At 38.9% G+C, this 21,271-nt stretch overlaps 1 protein-coding gene and 1 long non-coding RNA gene across 3 annotated transcripts; one reads left to right on the plus strand and one right to left on the minus strand.

The window, feature by feature from the left end:
- Positions 1–1,092: 1,092 nt before the first annotated feature.
- On the minus strand, positions 1,093–17,206 carry ERCC4 (ERCC excision repair 4, endonuclease catalytic subunit). Of its 2 annotated transcripts, XM_037384973.1 has the most exons (11): positions 16,971–17,206; positions 15,810–15,990; positions 13,684–13,879; positions 12,185–12,392; positions 10,923–11,103; positions 10,464–10,592; positions 9,797–9,907; positions 8,025–8,616; positions 6,095–6,187; positions 5,273–5,385; positions 1,093–4,201 (listed from the first exon to the last, which is right to left on the minus strand). In XM_037384973.1, the coding sequence occupies exons 1-11, from the start codon at positions 17,187–17,189 to the stop codon at positions 3,468–3,470; spliced, it is 2,757 nt and encodes a 918-aa protein (XP_037240870.1). In that variant the 5' UTR covers positions 17,190–17,206; the 3' UTR covers positions 1,093–3,467. The 2 variants fall into 2 exon arrangements, with proteins under 2 accessions (XP_037240870.1, XP_037240871.1); XM_037384974.1 differs by lacking the exon at positions 1,093–4,201 and having other exon boundaries at positions 5,308–5,416.
- LOC119146786 lies at positions 11,110–20,977 on the plus strand. Its single transcript, XR_005103827.1, has 3 exons — positions 11,110–11,271; positions 16,319–16,410; positions 20,394–20,977. It is a non-coding gene; the product is annotated as an uncharacterized LOC119146786 (long non-coding RNA).
- The last annotated feature ends 294 nt before the right edge of the window (positions 20,978–21,271 follow it).

The following is a 21,271-nucleotide window of genomic DNA, read 5'->3' on the forward strand; positions in this document are numbered from 1 at the left end:
CTTAGATGGAGTTGATTCTTCACATATCTAAAATTCTTGCTATTATGTCAAGAAAGAGTGAACACATGAAAAAAGTTACAAATTCTGGAGCAATAGTTTCTGAACTGTTTGGTTTATGACCCTACTTGCATTTCTTAAAACCGCATTTTGTGGAAAACAGATCAACTGAATATTAATCTAATTTAGGCTATCTTTGACTAAGAGCTAAGGAGAACTTTATCCCAAAATAGTCCTTATAAAAGGACTCTAAACCTTGCTAGCACCCAGCTTACGAAGCCTGGAATAAAAATTGTCAATTTGTAAGCCCACACATGACAAGTTTCTTTAACAACCCTCAGTTACATTTCTTTATGCTGTTTGGCACCATAAATAATGTATTTATTTAATAACTAGGTTTTGGCAAATGTTTGCTATACAGTCACATAATTGGAATTCTGGATGACTAAAGAAAGCTTTAGACACAAATGTTTTTTATTTTTAAAAATGAAGTTATTTGTGGTTATACTGTCACTCTGCAAATGAGAAGGCCTCACAATACAACAACCTTCACATGTAAACTTGTACTTTTTAAGAGCCTTTTTTTTTTTTTTTTTTTTAACAGTATAGCAGCATATTTTATAAGCAGCGTGGATTTCTGGTCAACTGGTTTACATCTAAATTTTGCAAGCACAAATCTGGAAATGATCTATATAGCTGGCACTAGAAAAGCCCTGTTTTGTGTGTTCATGCAGAAAAAGTAATTTTGAAGGTAAAGCTTGTTTTGGTTCGGGACTGCACATAGACAACACGGCAAGCAAAATGACTCCTTTGCAACTGCAGCTAGACATCACTGCTAGCAGTAATAGTATCCAGATAACTACAACAATCTATCCTGTGCAAAATTTATTTGATAACATAAGTTGTATTTGCTCCTAAGAGATTTTGGTTTTATTGTTATTCTAGAAGAAACTTTATGCAATAAAAGCCTAGGAGAAACTGCAGAAACAACTCACTGACTTCCCAATAGCATATAAAACCCCACTGGTTTCACACATTCAGTGACCTTGAAACATGTAGTCTTGGTTTGCATGTTTGAAAGAATCTGAGACACTCTGCAGGCATGATCTTGTTTTTTCGTTTGTAATAAAGCACAAACTTAAAATATCAAGCAATAACAAGATACACAGAATTTCAGTACTGTTGATGAATACCACAAGGCCAGGGAATGCATAGTAACGATTTTCATCATTCACCCAAACATTTTGTAGCATCCACGTAACTCTTTAGCTTGGTTATTTCACAGTTAAGTGGTTTCAGGAAACAAGACCTCTCCCACTTTTGTTCACAATTTGTACCTACTGTCTGGGAAAGACACACCACTAACTTGTAACAGTAAAATGCCAGATCACAAATAAGCAATAATAAGGTACAACAATATTACTTGTGGTTGTTTCAAAGAAAAAGCCAAACCTTGCACTGCAAAAAACCTGAAGCAAAAAGAAGTGTCTTGCAGAAATTCCACACATATAAACAAAAGACAATCTAAATAGTTAGCAGATTTAATTGCTTTCTGTGACCTTGATCTAGCACACAACACAAAGCTACAACTTAATAACCTCATAACATACCCTTCATTTTCACCTTATACAAATTAAGCAAAAAAAAAAAAATACCACTGACAAAGCTGAGATGCAGTATATCTGAAAAACCCCCCAAATCCAGAGTTCATGTAACATCTTAATGATGCAAATGCGCAAACAGTAAGTCTTCAAAAGTTGTTCAGCAATTTTTTGAATCAGGCTCTACAGGCCATGCATTCAGGACAGTTATGTTCTAACTCTGATTTTTTGTTCTCTTACCACCACTTCATAGGCATTCTCAACCCTGACTATTTCTGACCTTACTGCTTTGAATAAGCAAAAATCTCATAGAAAGACTTTTTATATTAAATGAAATAAATTAGAATATAGGGCAACAGGAACCCTAAGATCTGGATTATAAACCACACACTAAAAATAAAAATGTTCTGATACCAATACAGCCAAATGAGAAAAAATACAATTAACAAATTATGGATGTATTTAATACTGAAATTTGCATCTGCAGAAAAATGTCCACTTTGGAAATCTGTCACAGCTCAGTTGCAGACTATAAGTTAACAAATTCATAATTCACACTTAAAACACACAGTAAATATTAAATCTGAAAGTGCACAGTACGGTTTTTACTGAACCTGAATACAGAAAAATCCGCATTTTCTCCTTTAACAATGGAGATTATATTGATCTGTTGTTAGCACTAGAACTGTATCAATACATATGTGCAAGTCATTACAGATAAAAGACTTTTTAAATAGCTAATGTAAACATATCCGTACGTAATGACACAGGACCATCCCTTTTGGCAATGGCACTTTTGTTACATAGTTGTCACATCAAAGTTCAGTGCAGAATACACATTTTTAACAATATACACATACACAAACAATCAAAAGAAGAATGACTTTTCCCTGTTTTATGCTCACAGAATGCTAATAATTTTATCTCCCAGGTGACAATAGCTTTACTGAATTTACTGACAGATGCGCTATTTAAGACATTAAAATGCAAGTGCAATAGGACACAGAAGACTGTATCGGAAACACTGTCAACGCTTTTGGAAAACCTTGCTTTGAAAACTGTTGCACTGTATGAGAGGGAATATGCTCTGGTATATAGCTAGATTTTCTACTTTGAAGTGTGTGAGGGGAAAGAGCTATCAAAACTGATTAGAAAAATAAAAGCCTCTTAAAAGTACAAGTAAGGCACACTGAGATTTATGTTGTATTGTGCCACCACAGAATCTCTATCTGGTCTAGATCAGAGGAATGCACTTTGCAAAATCTAGCAAGACAGAGCTGTACTGATACCGGAATGTCAAAAAACAAAGTATAACTTAAAGTAAGCAAATATCATGTAGACCATACCATACAATTGTAGTTTACTGTGTCAAGGCTTATGGTGATGATCTAAATTCATGACTGAGTCCAAGTCTCCTAAACAAACTTCTGACAAAAGACCGCAATGCGATTCAGATAGCTCCATCACTGTCAATTGAAAATTGGCAGTGTCTAGAGAGCAAGACGTTTAAAAACAGCAAAGTGATATACATCATGAAGCAGGTGACACACAGTACATTTCTAGCTTTTTAACAAGACATCATAATTTCCAAAAGAAAACACCTTTACCAGTTAGTCTTAGCACTTAATTCTTATGAACTTGATTCAGTAAAGAATAAAAATAATTTGCATTTCTCCATTAAAAACATTTTTGATTCCTCATGAAACTTGCCTTCAGTAATAATTAATTCAAATGTTAAAACTGATGGAACAGGATTAGGAAAAAACCAGCTGGTTATCTTAGTGGGCATTTATTAAAAATATTTCATGTACTTCGCCAAAGTACTGTGCAAGAAAAGCTTCTCTATGCCCTATGTCAAAATCTCATTAGTCATCTTTTGCTTTTTCCTTTAGATACTGCCTCTCTGTAGGTCAGGTGGATAAAGTCAAAGAGTTGTGTGGCATTGGCCACATTACCCAAAATTCTGGAGAGTTCATCCTTTGACAGTGTCACTAGCTCTGCGATGCTTTTAACATGGTTCATTAAAGCACGGCAGTTTTTTGCATTAATACCTGGCATTTTTAATAGAAAGTCCTGAGGACCGGGGTTATATTTGTCTGACTCGGGAAGAGTTTCAGAATCTGCCGTGACAGCCATTGCCGTTTCTGCATCTGGTTGGGGATGGTTTTGTTTTAACTCTTCAAACAGCTCAGCCGTAGCATGGGGAGAGGGACACCACAGGATACGTAACTTTGGAAAATGGAGCGTAAGAAGGGTTAGTTTAGAAGTAATATCATTACTGGAAATTTCCTGATGTAGAGAGCCTCGTGGAATCAAGGAGAAAGGTTTGTTCGGATCAAATTCAATCAGGAGAATTGGTCGCTTATAGCAACGGGACATAGAAACGCATTGTGCGTACAGCCTTCCATTATTTAAGGAACCAATCAGATCACTGATACTTTTCCGCTCTACACAGGTATCAGGAGTTAAAATATAATCTCCAACTTCCAAAGTAACAGGTTCAATGTCAATACCACGACGATGAATCAGTGACGGAAGCTCGCTACGAAATTCTCGCATATCCACTATTACAGTTTGCTGAACACTCCTCTGTTCCTGTCCACCTAAAGAGCAAAATAAATACAGTTAACCTAATACTTATGACCTCTGACTCTGGTTGCATAGTTTTCCTGTGTGCTGCCAATGCTTCTGTAATGGATGGACTTCACATCTCAAATTATACCTCAAATTCAGCAGTATAATAAATCCAGACTTTATTTAATTTTTCACTGTTACAAAGAAAAATCAGTTGCCAAATTATATACTGTAGTTCATGGAGTATGGTCTGTAGTTTAATAGAACTACCAGGCTACCTGCTATAAGCTTTGTGTAGATGAAAATTATTGAACGCATCAGGAAAATCTTTTAAGAAGTTGCCTGCAAAACCAGATAATGAAGCTGATCCTTTTTATTTCCAGCTGTTCCCCACAGAAATACAGCATTTTATTGTAGGAGTTACACTTTAGCCTCTATAGATCTGTAGAAGGACACATGAAGCGACTGCAGCATCAAGGCCACAAAAGATGTAATAGCAAAGATTAGAGAACATACGGTAAAAGAGAACTGGATTGCAAAAATGACAGCAAAGAAAAACAGGGGCAAAGCTGTAAAGATGAAGACAAAGCGTATGTGTCAGAAGAAAGGAACAAAAATCAGAAGGTTAGAACTGCATTAAAAGAAAAAAGATGCTTTATTGGAAAGTAGACAAGAAGTCCAGAATGTGCAGTTGTTTGCCCAGGCAATCAGTTTTGCCAAGATCAAAAGAAGTCCCCAACATTTACTAGCTCGAGGACAACACTGCCTTTGACTATTTGCAGACTTCAGTTTTAATGTTTTAATTTCTCTCTGCCTCCTTACAAACAATACTAGACTGTCTCATATTACCAAGAAGCTGCCTAGAAACAATCCAAATGGTATCTGTCTTAATGGTAAAATACTTAATCTGTATTTTCAAAGAAAACAATTCATTGTCACTGCACAGTGAGAGGTAGATGGAGTAAAGGAGATGTTTCTGTACTGTCGGTCAATGTGCAATACATCTGTGACACACAGGCTTTGAACGGGATTTAAATGTAATAGTTATATGGTTTTTTTCAAAGCTTAGAGCTGCAAGCCTAACCTCAGGAACTGCTCACCTGCTTTGCGTGTGTCAGTTGAAACAGAGGCAGATTTAGCATCTCTTACTAGGTCTAAGTTCGTTTCATCTCTTCCTTCTCTTTCTTCAGGAATAACCATGCTGGCCTTCTCTCTAAGGAATCACAAAGAAACACACACTAAAACTGCAATTATAAAAGAAAAATAGACCAAAATACTTTAATACCCTTCATCCAGATGTAAAATTATATATTGTTTAATACTAATTGCAAACCTGATCAGAAATGCAATTTACTAGGTTCTCCAGATCGTTGGGCTAGATGCTTGTTTTTATTTTCAATTGTTAGCACTTTTTAGCATCTGATTTATCTTTAGAACTTTTCAGGGCACATGAAACAAAGGAACTAAAGACCAGTAACAGCAGTATAACCTGGTGAAAAGACATTGCCAGTAAACACACTGTCTTACACAGTATAAAAAACCAATTGTTTTGTTCCCCAAAACAACTTAAGTCATAAAAGCCTTAGAAACATCTTACAGGAAATGTCACCTGCAGATAACACATTTACAAAATGGATTTCATAAATAGTTAGGGAAAAATAGAAGTGGTGCTGTTTAGGGTTTGAAATCTATTACTTTTAAAAATCCTAAAACTAATAAATAAAATATTAGGTGCTTTGAAAAGGAAGGTTTTGACTTTTCGCTGATTCTTAATGGAAAAGTTTTCTTAACATCTGAAAAGCAACTGAATTAAATGTTTATTTAAAGCCTTCACACAGGTAAGATATTCACTCTATTTAAAATGTAAGCATATAAAGGAATTACATTAAACGATAATAAAGGTAGTGAACTAATTTTGTTACCGGATAAGTTTTTCGAAGGCCTCCTTTTCTTTCCTCAGAGCTGTGAGATAGCGCTGTTCTTCTGTTGAGCCCCCATATATGAGGAAATATACTCTGTAGGTTGGGGGGAGGGCAGAGGTTACAAAGACATCACACATAATATTAAAAGTTAAACACACCCACAAGTGACATTTAAGATTAGTAGCACTAAGTGCCTGACAAGGTAGTATTTGCCTTAAGAAAAGGCACGTGAAAGAACCCTATTTTTTCTGTAAAGATACTCCAAATTTGTAAAGATACTCCAAAATCAGCAACAATAATTCTTATATCCAGCATTCCCTCTTTTCTTGGGGCAGAGAACACTTACTGGAATTTGAGGATTTGACCAGAGTGGACTCAGAGTGCAGTCAGCCGTTCAGTAAAGACACAAAGCAAGTATAATAGAGAAGTTGACTTTCTTACTGTTTTTAAAGTCTTCCCAGTATAATATATATAACAAACCAAAAAATCTGCAACACCATCTAAGAATTAAAAATTACATATTTGTACAAGGAAATTGTAGGTTCTACAAAGAACAAGCTGTCATTTATCTCACAGACATAAACACACAGATTAAATTTTATTCTGCAAATAGGGATTTATATGGAACATATAAGAATTAATAATTACCTTAAGGGGTTAATTGCCTATAGCTATTTAGCACAATAATTTTTTTCTCCCCCCCCTCTCCCCCAATATCTTTTAATTGAGGTACATTGAGAGATTGATGGGATTATTCCTATTACTTTTTTCATGTGATGCATCTCCTAACTCCTACTTCCATGACTGCATCTGATATTTCTGCTATGAAGTATAGGAACAGGATGCTGGAGTTAGATACAACACATGCTGATTAGGCAATTAAAAATAAATTGGACAACCCATTAACAATCCTCACGCAATATACTTTATGAGTTCTGGCATTTATACCTGCACTAGAGAGTCCTTCCCTGGATACTGGGTACAGACCCACTAAATGCTGCCAAACTGATTTCCATTTGCAGTTACACTGCATAAATACAAAGAGTTGACTGGAAAATTACATCTGCTCTGTTTAATTTGTGCAAATAATTTTCATTAGGTGATTAAAATATAAAGTATTATAATTCAAAAGAGAGTAATTTCATATGCCAATAAGTTGTGTTTCAAGCCAAGTGTGTTTATTCTAAGACTTAAGATGCTGTAAGCTATTTTCAGAGAGGTAGAGCTATAACTAGTTCACTGTATTCAGTAAGTGCTATATCAGGCAGCCATACAAGAAAGATAATGCAAAAACCCCATAATATATTAAATTCTAAGTTTTCTATATTAATTAGTCTGTAAAATTTATTCCTAAACGTGAGTTTTGCAGTTTACAGGTGTATCAAATACATATATACACATAGTGGAAATCTTTCTGTCAGCTAACACCAGAACCAAGTAAAACTGCAAATACTTCTCAATTTCTTTATCGCATTTTCCTTTACTTATTTTTCTGCTACAGCTTCTGAATTACTGGTCTTCAGCATGACCAGACATCAGGAAACGTGAAAATTAGTTAAATTCAATGCAGCTTATTGTGTAAAAATCAAACCTATAGAGATGGTTTAAAGTGAAACTACAACACCTCAAAATGGATCCATTGCCACCAAGATCATTTAAGCAGAGGTCTTGTAGAAGATGGAATGAAGTAGTTTGTTGGTTTTTTTTTTAAATTTTATTTTACAGATATGTTTCTGCTGTTAAGGGACTAAATACCTTTGCTGAGAAGCAAAAATTATCTTTTGGTTATGCTTTTGTTTAAAACTAAGAAGAGGGCTAAACAGGAATTAAAAGGTAATGGAGAAAATGAGTAGATGCATGTTCTGCCTCACCCGCTGAAAGTGCACTTTCTTCCTTCAAGACTAAAATTACTCTGACCAAGTCAACTTGCCTCAAAGGCTTCCCAGGCCTGCTTGCCTTGTAGATTTCCAGCTGCCGAACAAAGGTTAGTTCTGCATCATACAACACAACATATCTGGGTTCCACTTCATGCAGTACTCGAGTGAGTGCATGGGGATCACTACAACCCTGCAATGGATGAATAATTGTGAGTGGGTTCTTGAAAATACCGTAGTAACAGTCTGAGGTTAAGTTCACATGGAAATCTTCAGGAATGGTCTCTTCAACACTGCTTTCTTGGCTACTGCTTAATTCTTTGTTATCTTCCACCCCTAAGTCTTCTCTCTTTTCCTCCTCAGTCTTCCCTATCATTTGGATTATAGTCCGGTCTTGCTGTTTCTTGAGTTTATTTTGTTTTGAAGAAGCCGTGAGTTTGACTTTTTTGGCTTGAGGTCCCGTGTCTGGCCTGGCATTTCCTTTGGACTTGAGAGCTTTTCTGTCCTTAATACACACTTCTCCAGCTTTCTCATCCTTTCCAAAGGTTTTGTTATACAGTCTTGTTAAAAAAGCTTCTGCTCCAGCAATAATATACTCCCTGAGCTGTGCACAAGCTCGGTCATCACTGGCACAAATAAGCACTTGCCCTGCAGTCAAGAAACAGTATCACGTTTATCATCTGTTGTGCTGTATTTCTTACCCAGCTACAAGATTTCTCTTGAGCAAATTGTTTTTAATGGTCCCAGAAGCATGCCTGCACCAAATGCCTTTACATTTGGTTGTCACAGTTCCTTTTTGGACTTTCAGGGAGTAAATTGCATGCCATTTTGTACCAAACGAGAATAGAGAAGGTTAGTGGATAGGTTCAGCATTCTTTATTCTTACACCATCTGAAGTAGTAAGGTTTTCATTCTGACCACCTGAGACAAGGCAGACATAGCATGTATTGAAACATACTTGGACAACTATTTTTTTTTTTTTTTTAAACCCGGAATAAGAGTGAACTTAATTAAAACCATTCTAATTTTCAGACTTTGTCAGTTGGGTGGAAGGTTCTAAAAAAAAAAAAAAATACATGTTTCACACAGTATTATTGACATTTGTGGGCCCTGAATAACAATTCTCCCCGAGCTGACTCAGATAAACTCCTACAACACCAGGCGCGAGAGCCAGTTCTTATCCAGAGTCAGAACACTGTGGGTGGGAGAAAAGAGCACTTTTTTACCCTTAATGTTTCCTAAAATAAAACTTGGTGAAATTTAAGGGGGTGAAAGCCCCAAAATAGGAAAGGCAGCAGAGCAGTTAGAGACACACTTGCCTTCTAGTCTCTACCCCATTTAAGTGCATCTGCTGGAGAAGCGAATTTTGAGGTGTATGACAAGAATGTGTAAGATGGAAAGGGCATAAGACAGAAAGTCCTATTTTTCATTTTTCTTTAAACCCAAACATTATACCTTTATTATTATAAATTTCCACATTATTAGTTTCAATGGTTTTGAAACCAAGGTATCATTACAATATTGAAATATAAGTTAAAATATTTTTTCTTAATTATACAGTTTTTTTCCTAAACAGTATTGCTTAGTAACCAATGGCATTTCTCTTTTAGAGCAAAAACTAAACAGGATTTTAAGTAAAACTGAATGGTTTTACAGAGTTTATGTACATATGTACAAAACCTCCTTGTCTTAAGTCCAGAAATCATGAACTTTAAAACTAGCTCTTTAATAAAACTACAGTAAACAGTTAGGCTCCTTCTCTCAAAAGTCAAGTAGAGTTAAAAAATAGCTGTACTGTGAAAACTTACATTATTTAGTATTCTCTCACCTGGACCACCAAGGTCTTCACTGTTCTTATTCTCATTTTCAATCTCTTTTAGGACTTCTCTCAAAGCTTCCCATTTGGGATTACTTTCTAGGACCAATTCCCTCTTCAGCTCTGAAACAAAGTAAGATTGAACATAGCAGCTCTTAAAGCCAAAATATCCTTCAGAACTTTAATGGTTAGATGTCAGTTGCGTGATGGTTGTTGGCAAATACAATATTCAACATCCTACATATGCAACTCGTTATGCTAATGGGTTGGAGATCACTCATATTTTAAATTGGGGTTAAGTGCTTTAATAAAGCAAAAAGTTAAAATATTCACTCATTCTTTAATTCTGGAAGTCCTGAATATACTTTTTTAATGAAAGCAATGGCAGCCTCCTACCTGTTCACGTAAAAAACTTCACGCTAAATACTAATGTAATTCAACAACTCCATAAAAGCTCTTCCAATGACCAGCTGAGCAAACTTAGAAGAACCCCTTACTTCTTCATGACTGTTTTACGTTATGATAAGCTTTCTGAATTAAGATTATGTCTCAACCCAGCTAACAGATTAAGATCTTGAGCTGTGTAAGATCATGTAGGGAGCCACAGTACAAGTAATAATATGTAGAGCGTTTGAAATCGTGTGACACTCTCCAACTTAAAATTAGGAATGATCAGTACCATTTTCCTTCTTTCCATCACTTTTTTCAGAGGCTTTGCCTTTCTGATTCAGTTTCTCATCTGCAATGCGATAAACTCTAGCTCGAGCATTTACAAACATGGAAGTACTGGAGTCAAGAAACAGCCAACCTAAAGGGGAAAAGAAAGCAGTATAGTTTGACATTTGTGAAGTGTATGCGTTTCAACCCGTTGTGGTAAAAAACCCGAATCTATCTGGAATACCTGTGCTACCTGCTTGCTATGCTTAATAGAAGACAGAAATGTGATGCAAATCTCACACTGTTAAGTAACAGCAGATAAGTGGGAAGATGAAAGCATTATCTGTCAATAAAAACCTACGTCCTTATGGCTGGTTATATAAAACCTAATTAGATACCTTCATATGTTTGGGAATGTTAATTAAAGACATCAACATTTCAGTGTTCCATGCATTAACTTGTATGGTTATTCAGTGTTTACCTGAATTCTCACCAAAAGCTTTTTCACTTGCTTTCAGTGACTCTAGAAGATGAAGGAAAGTGACACAATCATACTGAGTTAGATACAGTAGCAAAGTACGTAGTATCTTCAAATCCTGGACCAAAGATTTTGTCTTAGCTCCAAGTTGATGCCACAGAGGATCTAGATAGTGACGTATCATCTAGAAATATAAATTGGAGAGTTCAAATACAAATTACTCTTAGTATACAATGTATTTGTATACTAACACAGAGATAAGAGATAAGAATGGACTTTTTTTTTTTCTTTACAGGGGATGTCACTTGTTTCCCAAAGTGATTAAACACTCAATTAAGGATGCGATAGTGAGGTATTTCTTTTGATAACTAATAATTTTTTGCAAAGTTAACATAATATAGATGCTTTTATGTAAAATATTTCAGCAATTAGCAGATGTATATAATTTAATGCCTTCTGTTCATACTTTCCATATAATTATAAAATACTTGTAAAGTAACCCCCCCCTTATTTTACTGGTACTAGCCTGCGCCTTTAGTCTAGTATCCTTTACTTAAAGTAAAAAACATTATGATGTCATTTAATTCTCAAAATAAGATGAGTACCACACAGATATGCAACCTATAGAGCATAAGGAAAAAACCCTCCAAATATTTAAAGTACAGAAGGCCCTACATCAAGATCCAATCACAGGTAACAACAATATTTCAATACAGTGTTTAGGATTTTACTCTACAGAGAGCATGTATGCCAAACATGGCAGAACTGTCAAAAATAACACACAATTAATGAGATATACAGTGATTAAAATATGCACATGCATACATCTGTTGTATATTATGTATTATATACAGTGCTCCTCCCAATAGAGACAACAAAAAATACAAGCAGGAAATTCAAGAGGAAAAAAAGGGGGTAGGTGTGAATAACTGCGTACTTATCTCTAAAGTATTTTGAGCTAAAATTGCACACATCTTTATCATCATAATACACCAACCGTGAATCAGGATGTTCTTACTGTAGGGACTTTGGAAACAAAGAAAGAACAATAATACCAATACACCAAAACCCCTACTGGCAACCGTATCATCACCATCACTGATTAACAGAGTTTCTCTCCTTGTACCAGTAATAAACAAGTCATGGGATAACACTCGATTGCTGCTGGTTATTTATTTTACAAATAGTATTTTTGTTTGCATAGTAGACAGTTTGAAGATCTATATCCCTTTAGTTAGATACAGCAGAACAATCTAAATGGTTACCTTGTCAAAAGGTTTACCAATAGCATTTTCTAAAGATAGATCTTCTACTTCAAGAGCTGGATTGTAACGTTTCAGTTCTCTCAGACATGCATTCAAAATGTCCAGGATTGAAGTCTGAATAGCAAGCATAGCAGGCGTCATTGACACATGTATTTCCACCACTTCAGGTTTATGCTTCTCTAAAAATGAGTTCACTGCTATATGAAATCTAAGAGGAAAACAGCTTATTAAGATTTACATGTATTGTCTGCTTGACCTACAACTATTCAGAAGTTCGTATAAACTACAATTACTTTAAACATAAAGAAGTTAATTGCAAAATCAGTTTCTACTGATGTGAAGACTGCAGTCTTAGGAACAGCCTCAGAAAACCATCTAGAAAGTTACTGCACTACATCCTACATCATTATTACACATAACAAATATTAAAGTAAAACCAAAACAAAAAAAAAATCTAGTCAGGGAGAAACTGGAATGGATTCATAAATCCTTTGGAATCACATGGTTCCACTAGCAGATTCTGTGATGTTCCTAGCTTCTGATCATAAGCAGCAAGTCCTCGTTAACACACTGCCCTTACAGCCAATCCAGCTGTACAGGTATAGATGCTACCTGACTTTTACTAACTGAACAGACTCAGAAAATGCCGTGTCTGCTGACCCCCAAACTCAACAGGTGTTTCCCTTACTGCATGCTGCATCTCCAGGTCTCTGCATGGTTCAGACGCCAAGGAAGAAAATTTAAGAGAGCTACTCAACCTCTTGTATCCTAGTTATGTCCATTTCTACTTTGTGATACCGAAAGGAAGACTGTTAAAGAGTTTACAATGCAGAGTAACAGTACATTAAGAGAAAGCGAAACACATTCCGGACTAGAGTAACAAATGAGCAGACCTCCTTGGCCCAATGCAAGAGCATTGAATGGGTGATCAGCTAAAGCGCCCAATTCTGTTTGTGGCTCTGCTCCTAAAAGACTTCATGCGTGTCACAAACTTGGCAATCTGGTTTCTATCAATCATCAAGAAATATTCTTCATACACAACATACATGGAAAAGATGATTAAAAAAATACGACATGTAGAAAGAAACCCATGGAGTTTCATCACAGCTGGAAACAAATACCTCCGTGAATGGCAGAACTGAGAGCATGTACTTCTGTTACTTCACATCTTAAATAATCTGTTTAATAAGTGAAGTTTTTCTTAAGCTTTTAAGAATGTTACTTTCTGCTGTGATTTCTGTTGGCTAAAAGGACACCTATACCATAAGGTTCAGCCCTTATAGATTTATTTTGGGTCTATTTTAAAAAATACAGAAGTTAAGGGTCTTTAAGACCACTTCTTCTGTCAAAAAAGGAATTAAATTTGTTTGGAAATACAAGAAGAAACACAGATTAGCAGCGTGACTGCGTACACCTCATTGTCTTAGGAGCCCATTGTAACACCCTTAATTTTTTTTTTTGTAAGTTTAACTCTCCAATGAAATAAAGAGGTGCCTTACCTTGGCCACAGATAAAGTTTCCTGACAAAAAGATTTCTCATCACTCTTTCCACATGGCAAAAGCCAGTGTTAAATGCAACCGCATTATCTGTAAAAGCTTTAATGAAACCTTGCTTGTTCTTCTGGCGATAAAGTCGTAAGATAAATGCCTCCTGACAGGATTCAATGATTCTGTGCGCTTTGTATACCAAAATGCCTGGCAGAATAAAAGGTTTTCAAGTTACAAAAAAGTAAAGAGGCCCAATTTTGTATAGCTTTTTCCTCAAAACTGTCTTTTAACATTTTTTTCTTAATTAGAGTACAACAGGGATTTAGATATTCTAAAGTGACAGTAGAACAAACTTTCCAGGGTTCGAATCAAGCCATTCCTCAGTTTCAGTGCCACAGAATCCCCAAACAACAGAACTGGGTTCATGATGCATCTTTAGCAAAAAAAACCCCAAAACTCACCAAACTAAAACAAACCTTGAGTGGCAGGATATAACTTAGAAAATTCTTTAGTCCTAAGGCAAAATCTGAACTTGAGCCTTTTAAAAGGAGTAAAAGTGAATATAAGACATAACATGCTATTACAACAAAGCAAGTCCGATACATTCCAGATTGTGACATTTGTATTATTTTGTTAGAGAAGTTCTAGAATTACAGAGTTGTCAAGTAAGTTTCATTTGTAACAGTTCATGTATTTACATAATCAAAGAACTTTTGAAAACATTTTGCTTCCCCCTTCTTGTGACACACATTTTCACACTTGAGGATAGAAACCAGCACCAACTGTATGAATACACCTCCAATTTTCTTCATGGCTATGGGTATATTAGGGAAAAAAGATGTTTCCAGCATGACCAGGTGTTACCCGACTTTTAAAATGAAGCCACAAGTCTATCAAAGTTGCTGTCACGCTGACCTCTAGTGGCAAAGCAAAACCTGGAACAGCTCTGGATCACTATAGGACGGGACTTTTTAAAAATCTTTAGCGTCTTTCTTCTTTTCATCCTGACAAAGTCCAAAGGTGTGTTTTCTTTCTCTGCCCCCTCCTTCTTTGGTAGGGCAGAAAGCAGAAGGAGGAGTCGTCGAGGGTAAGAACAGAAATTAAAATAGCTGCCCAGAAAATGTGTTCCCTTTTTTAAACCTAGAAGTTATAAGAATTGACAAATCTAGCATCCTTTGGGTCTAGCAGAAAACAGTTCAAAATGTTTTACAGATTACAGCTTGTCATACATTGATAAAAAGGAAGGGGATACATCTTTTGAAGCACAAACATTCTTTTAAGCGTTCAATATTCAGTTACGTTTAGCCATTAAGATGTTGACATTTAGATAACAGTAAAATATTCTTATATCCCTGGCTCTTAGAGATCTATTTTACTAGCTCTCCAGGCTGCAACAAGGTTTCCAGCTTAGAAAAGAACATAAAAACAACGGTGGTTGGGACAGAAGGGGAACAGAACACGAGAGGAAAAAGCTAACCTTAACATCTTTAATGTATAACTTCTACATAAAACCAAAAAGGCCACAAGCTATTCCCAAAATCTTTGCAGTGATAATAACAGTATTACTTCATAATACTGCTATTTAGATAGTGTCCAAGGCATGTCAAGACAAAGATTAGTAAAGTATCACTACTTTTTGAAGGGAAAAGTCTTCAGGAGTAATTTGTTAACACAAAAAATAGGTAGCGTGCATGGCTGACAAAACACGACATCTAAAATCAGTTTTAATCATAGGCCATTTAACCATAGGCCAATGTCCTATAGACCATCTGACACTATTTCACCAAGTGCAATCAACTGTTCTTAGAAAGCCAGTCCGAATTTTATGTTTCTGATGTCAATGTCATGATTTAACTGCTGATTTCTTTTCCAGCCACTAACTGATATCAGAAAGCCACACAAATGCATGATCCAGTATCTAAACGTAACGTGGATGTTTTCAAATTGTATGATTAAATAAGGCAAACAAGTCTGGAGCAAAGAAAACTACATATTTGCTCCTCTTACCTCAGTCTTTGTGTGGAAAAAAAAAAAAAGGAATAATTGACAACACCAGTTAGTAGAACTCTTCACATAGAATTAAGCTTTATGTATTTTCAAACAGAACAGTCTTACCTTTATTTCATTAAACTCTTACCAGTAATGAGGTTTGCAGGAATTCTGTCAGTAAGGAAATCTACCACAAGGATTCGACTTGTTGCAAAGATGACTCCTCCTTGTGTGTAAAATTCATATCGAGTATTATTTGTAATTTCATTGGTAACACGCCGAGGAAGATGAACAACTCCATCTGACCTCAGCTGATCAATAAAATACTCCTAAAACCAAAAAGAATAAAACCACAAGACATTACTGGGGGAACTGATAAAATGGATGCAAAACCCCCTTAATTAGACATACTCTGTTAGTTTCAACGAGCCGTCCAAAACAAATTTAAAAGCATGACAGTATAATGTACTACCCAAGAAAGGAGAACTACCATGATTTTTTTTCTTCTTTGGTATACTTTGCTCAGTTTCCAACTCATCCAGGTGATTCACAGATCTGTGTATTTTCAGTAGCAGCTAGACAATACTTAAGCAAATATGAGTAACTGGTACTCAAAAGACTTTACATTTTCTAATGTTTTAATAACTCTTTTTTCAGAGAACAGGCAAATTTAATACTGACTTAAGAGCAGAGAGCTGGGACGACATCATGGGATTCCACTCACCTGCTACCAGAGACAGCTACAACAGGTAGCTCATACACGTCAACCTTAATCTTACAAACTACAGCCGTGATATTCATTCCCCGCGCTCACCACAGAGACCCCCAGCACATCACCTCCCGACGGCCGGGAGTCTCCCTGCTTCCAGGGAAAACAGAACGGCACCTTTTTGTGCAAACAGGGACAAATTCGGTGACAAGTTCCACTCCTTTCCACTACCTGGCTACTGCCAGGTTTCTGACGTTTACAAGTTACGCACAGGAGCTTACTTCACTCGTTATTACTTTCAGGCCGCCATCGCGCCGCGGGAGCTCGGACCGGCACTTGCCACGGAGGCGCCCGGCCCGGCGGGGCCGGCCCCGGCAAGCGCAAAGGCCGGGCCGGGCCGGGCCGCCCCCGCTCCCCAGCACAGCCCCGCTCCCCGCCCCCCCAAGCACAGCCAGCGCCCCCACCCCCCCCAGCACAGCCCCGCCGCTCGGGGAGCCGGCAGCACCCCCGGCCCCGGCCCCTGAGCGGGCCGCGCCCGCCCAAGCGGAGCGGCGGCCGTGCGGGCGAAGGGGCGGGGCGGCCGGCAGGCGCTGCCCTCACCTCCTCGGCAGGGCTGGTGTTGAGCACCAGCACCAGGCTGGCGGGCTCGCAGTAGAGGCGCAGGAAGCGCAGCAGCAAGCGGTCGACGCCGAGCCCGCGGGCACAGACCACCAGCCCGTCCTGGTGGAAGAGGTCCAGGAAGACCTGGTTCTCGTGCTCCAGCAGCGCCGCCATGGCCGCCGGGCCGGGCCGCACCGCACCGCCCCTGCAGCGGCGCATGCGCGCCGGCTGCCGCGCCCTCCTGCAGCGCCGCTGGGGCCCGCCAGGCCCGGGCCGCCGGCCTCGGGCGCGGGGAGCTTTCCGCCCCCCGAGCGCCCGGTGCTCCAGAGTTCAAATAATACACCCTGTTAGGGCTGTAGCATCTCATCCGGGTGTGACGTGCGGAGAACTGTATCCTCTAGGCCAGGGGTCCTCAAACTACGGCCCACGGGCCGGATACGGCCCCCCAGGGCCCTCAGTCCGGCCCCCGGTATTTACAGAACCCCCCGCCCCGCCGGGGGTTGGGGGGGCCGGCCCCCTGTTTAAAAAGTTTGAGGACCCCTGAGCTAGAGGAATCCCACCTATCCTGGCACTGTCTAGCTCACGGGTCCTCAAACTTTTTGAACAGGGGCCGGCGCGTGGATGAAGTGGCAGGAGGCCATCTGCGGCTGCTCGGTTTCCCCCCCCAACCCCCGGCGGGGCGGGGGGGTCTGTAAATACCGGGGGCCGGATTGAGGACCCTGGGGGGCCGTATCCAGCCCGTGGGCTGTAGTTTGAAGACCCCTGGTCTAGTGAGACATTCCAGGGTTTATGTGATTCATTGGGGTGTAACTCTGTTGTACCTAACTCCAATACAGCTGAGACCTACCAGTTCCCAAGGCCAAAGTCACTGGAAGGATGGGGCAGGCATTTATTCACTGTGGCTGAGGAGAACTCAGCAGGATGTCAGAGCTCCTAGAAGGATTTTGCAGTTATGCTTATTTTACAAACCCATGAATGTATATAAACATCTGGTGTCTTACTCTTAAGACAAGCAGACCTGAAAGGACAGGCTACCAAAGGAGGAGATGGTTAACATGAATAAACTTTTAGACAGTGTTTTAAAGCATTGCTAGCCCTAGAAAAAAAGCTGAGAGCTGTATGATGACAGGACAGTGAGAGCCACATATTCTATTTTCTACACACATTACATCAGGAAAAGGGTTTTTCCCCTCCTTTCATTCATCATGTGATGCCTTCTAATTGGGACCGCTGTGGCCTTCTGCAGGGTCTGGTAAGTGAATGAGGACCCAGGCAGTGCTGGGTCTCCTCTAACTCCTCCCAGAGAGCACCTTGTAATTGCTAATGGGCCATCCTTGCCTCATCACCAGTGGGAGATGACAGCAAAGCAGTAGTTAAGTCACGGTGCAGCTTGATGCTATCACATGAAATTATCACGACATTTAAGCTTTCAAAGATACTTCAAGGACAAAATGCTTAAAAGTTTTTATGATGGCTGGAGGAAAAGTGGGATGATGCAAAAAACAAGGGTTCCTTTTGTCACTTGTCACTAAGCTTGCAGAATGTTAGTTATACAGAGATATTATAAAATGGTGCATAGGCATAGCGTGTCAACCATAATGGAAAATGTATGTCAAGGTAATGCAGTTGATTTGGTAACGCATTTGTAGTGAGAATGATGTTGCTGTCTGCTAGGAGGGGGGGGGGAAGAGAGCAAGACATTCTGCCCCTCTACCCCTTGCCCTTAACATATTCTTTTAATTTCTGAGACATACATTTTTTTTTAACCTAGGAAGAAGATTGAGTTCAAATCTCTGTTCTGTGTGCTGCTTTTTAAATCCCCAGGGAATCTGTCCTTTTTTGAGTAAAACAGTGAGTCTCAAGCCTATAACAGGTCAGGGAAAGGCTGCTGAGCACTTCCTTCCCTTCAGGTTCTCCTGCCCTTTTTGACTGTGGCACTGAAGGCCACTGCTGCTTAGGAACCCCCATGTCTAATACAACAGCCCAACATTCTTGTTGAAGCTGAGCAAGCTTCGTTTTTGTTAGCTAACGACTATGAAGTTGTTCTCCTGAAGCAAGCAGTGGAGTCGTAGTATACTACCGTGTGTGGGTTAGTGTCCCATAATCCAGGGGAAAAGCGTGTCTGAGCTTCAGCAAGTAGCAAACTAGTTGTCTCGTGTTTCCCCTGTTCCAGCCCTGCAGTCCTGCTACTTCCTGTTGTATTTGTTGAGCACAAGGACCATTGAGCTGACTGGACCGACCAAATAGCGAGTCTCCCCTCCAAAAAGACCGTTACTATAGTCATAGAGCAAACACCCTAAAAATCAATCTTCTTGTTGTTCCCTTGCATGGGAAAATACTTAAAGAACTGTACAGATCTGTGCTAGAAAACCTAGGACATCTACTTACAGGTAGTACAGTAAAAGTCTTAGTGATTCAAAACCACCCTTCCAAAACACAAGCTGAGGAAAACTTAGGCTGTTTTTGACTGTTTTGCTGTTACTGTACTCTTTCAGCAGCACACTGCTGGAGATAGAAGAATTAACGTCTTCTGGAAGAATACAGTGTCCAAAACAAATGCAAACCCAGCGTCACTAAATTTGCACCCGAATCCGGAATGTTAACTGTGTCCTCAGCAGGGTCAAAACAGTTTTGCAAATGCATGGAATTTATAACTGTTACATGTATTGTTGTGATGACTTCATGAAAATAAAAGGCATACCCAGTGACTAATGTTCACTCTGATTGAATACTTATTTCCATTGAATTTTAAACTCATTGGGGGAAAAACTTGGGAAAACAACTTTTTTCTTGAAAGCATCCCTTTAGCAAGCATTGTGACCGCTCCTTAAATGGTTTTCAGTTCATCGGTTCCCCTAAAGAATTCTCCAGTTAAGCTCGTTCTATTATGCACGTGTGAAATAATTTTTTTCTAGCCTGAAGTTTTCTTTTAACCTAAATGTAGATAGCTTAAATTGATATCACCTACGTTCTTTTATCTTTATGCTGCTCTTCCAATAGCCATGCTGTTTTGTTCACCTCTCAGATGGGCGAAGTGTGTGGTTGTAGAACGGTAGTGCTTTTTTGTCTGTGGGGCACAAAAAAAAGGCGTACTGGAACCTCGCTGTTACAGATCTGAACATGAAAGCTCGATCTGTTCAGGCACTCTTGCTTGGCTGCATTTAATCCTGGCCACAGAAAGACAATTCTGAAGTCCATGTGTAGGTGATATTCAGGTCAGTTGAGTAGCTTAGTAGCAGGCTACTTCTAGATCTAACAAAAAAAAAAAAAGTTAACAAGTTAACAGAATAGTGATTTGGAAAAAAAAAAAAAAAAGTGTGTGTGTGTGAAACACCAGAATACAGTAATATTACCCAGAAATCCTGGTTTTTTGCATCTCACCTACATTCTCATTGTTTCTTCACTCCTTTCCTGTTTGCATAGGTGAAATGGATCAGCACTTCAACTGACAAGTTGTTTCTCTTCCCTTCTTCCTGAAGGGGAGGCAACTCCCTGAAACTCTTGGACTTCTTTGTTTCGGTGATACCTCAATGGAGCAGATAAGAGATAAGGAGCATTAGATGCGGGAGCTGGAGCCGTATTAGAAGACTGAAGCCTATGAAGTCTTTAGCAGGAGAGCACAGGACAGACAGAAAGGCAAATGATGCAGACAAGGTATTGAATGGGACAGATATATGGGCCTAGAACAACAGCTGGCTGTGCAGACTGACACTCGTTTACAGCCTTTGATTTAAAGGCTTGTTAAAACATGAATGCTCATCTCAGGGAGCTCATCTGTGGGCATGAAACAGAACATTTTTCTTCCTGCAGATCCAGGTTTCAAAAATGTTACATATAGCAATATACACTAGAAACCTTAATTTTCAGCAGCAGCGACCAAACCATTGTTAATTGTTCTCCATTGTTCTGTTATTGCTTGGTAAAGAAAAAGTGTTTTGAATTAAGAAAGTGCTGACGCAGCTAAGTGGCAGAACCAGGCCTTGTCCCTAGCATAGCCCTAATCCAAGGCTGGTTTAAAACCCAGTCCAGTTAATCGGTGGGAGAACAGAGAAGCAACAGGTGATCAGTTTGTGCACACAGGTGCTCTCAGAAACAGGTGTTTTTAGAAAAATTGGTATACGTGAAGAGGAATTGCTTGTTCAAAGACTAAGCACGCTTGAAGGAGTGTGTGAGTTAAAGCAGGCAGAAAGAAGATCACGATCCAAGGAGGAGCCTGGAACCGAACAGATCAATCACCTGGGACAGAGTCAGGTGATGGATTTGCAGAACTGACAGGACCAAGGAAACTCCTAAAAACTTCA

Source organism: Falco rusticolus, chromosome 4 (genome assembly GCF_015220075.1).
Source record: "Falco rusticolus isolate bFalRus1 chromosome 4, bFalRus1.pri, whole genome shotgun sequence".
Classification (NCBI taxonomy): domain Eukaryota; kingdom Metazoa; phylum Chordata; class Aves; order Falconiformes; family Falconidae; genus Falco; species Falco rusticolus.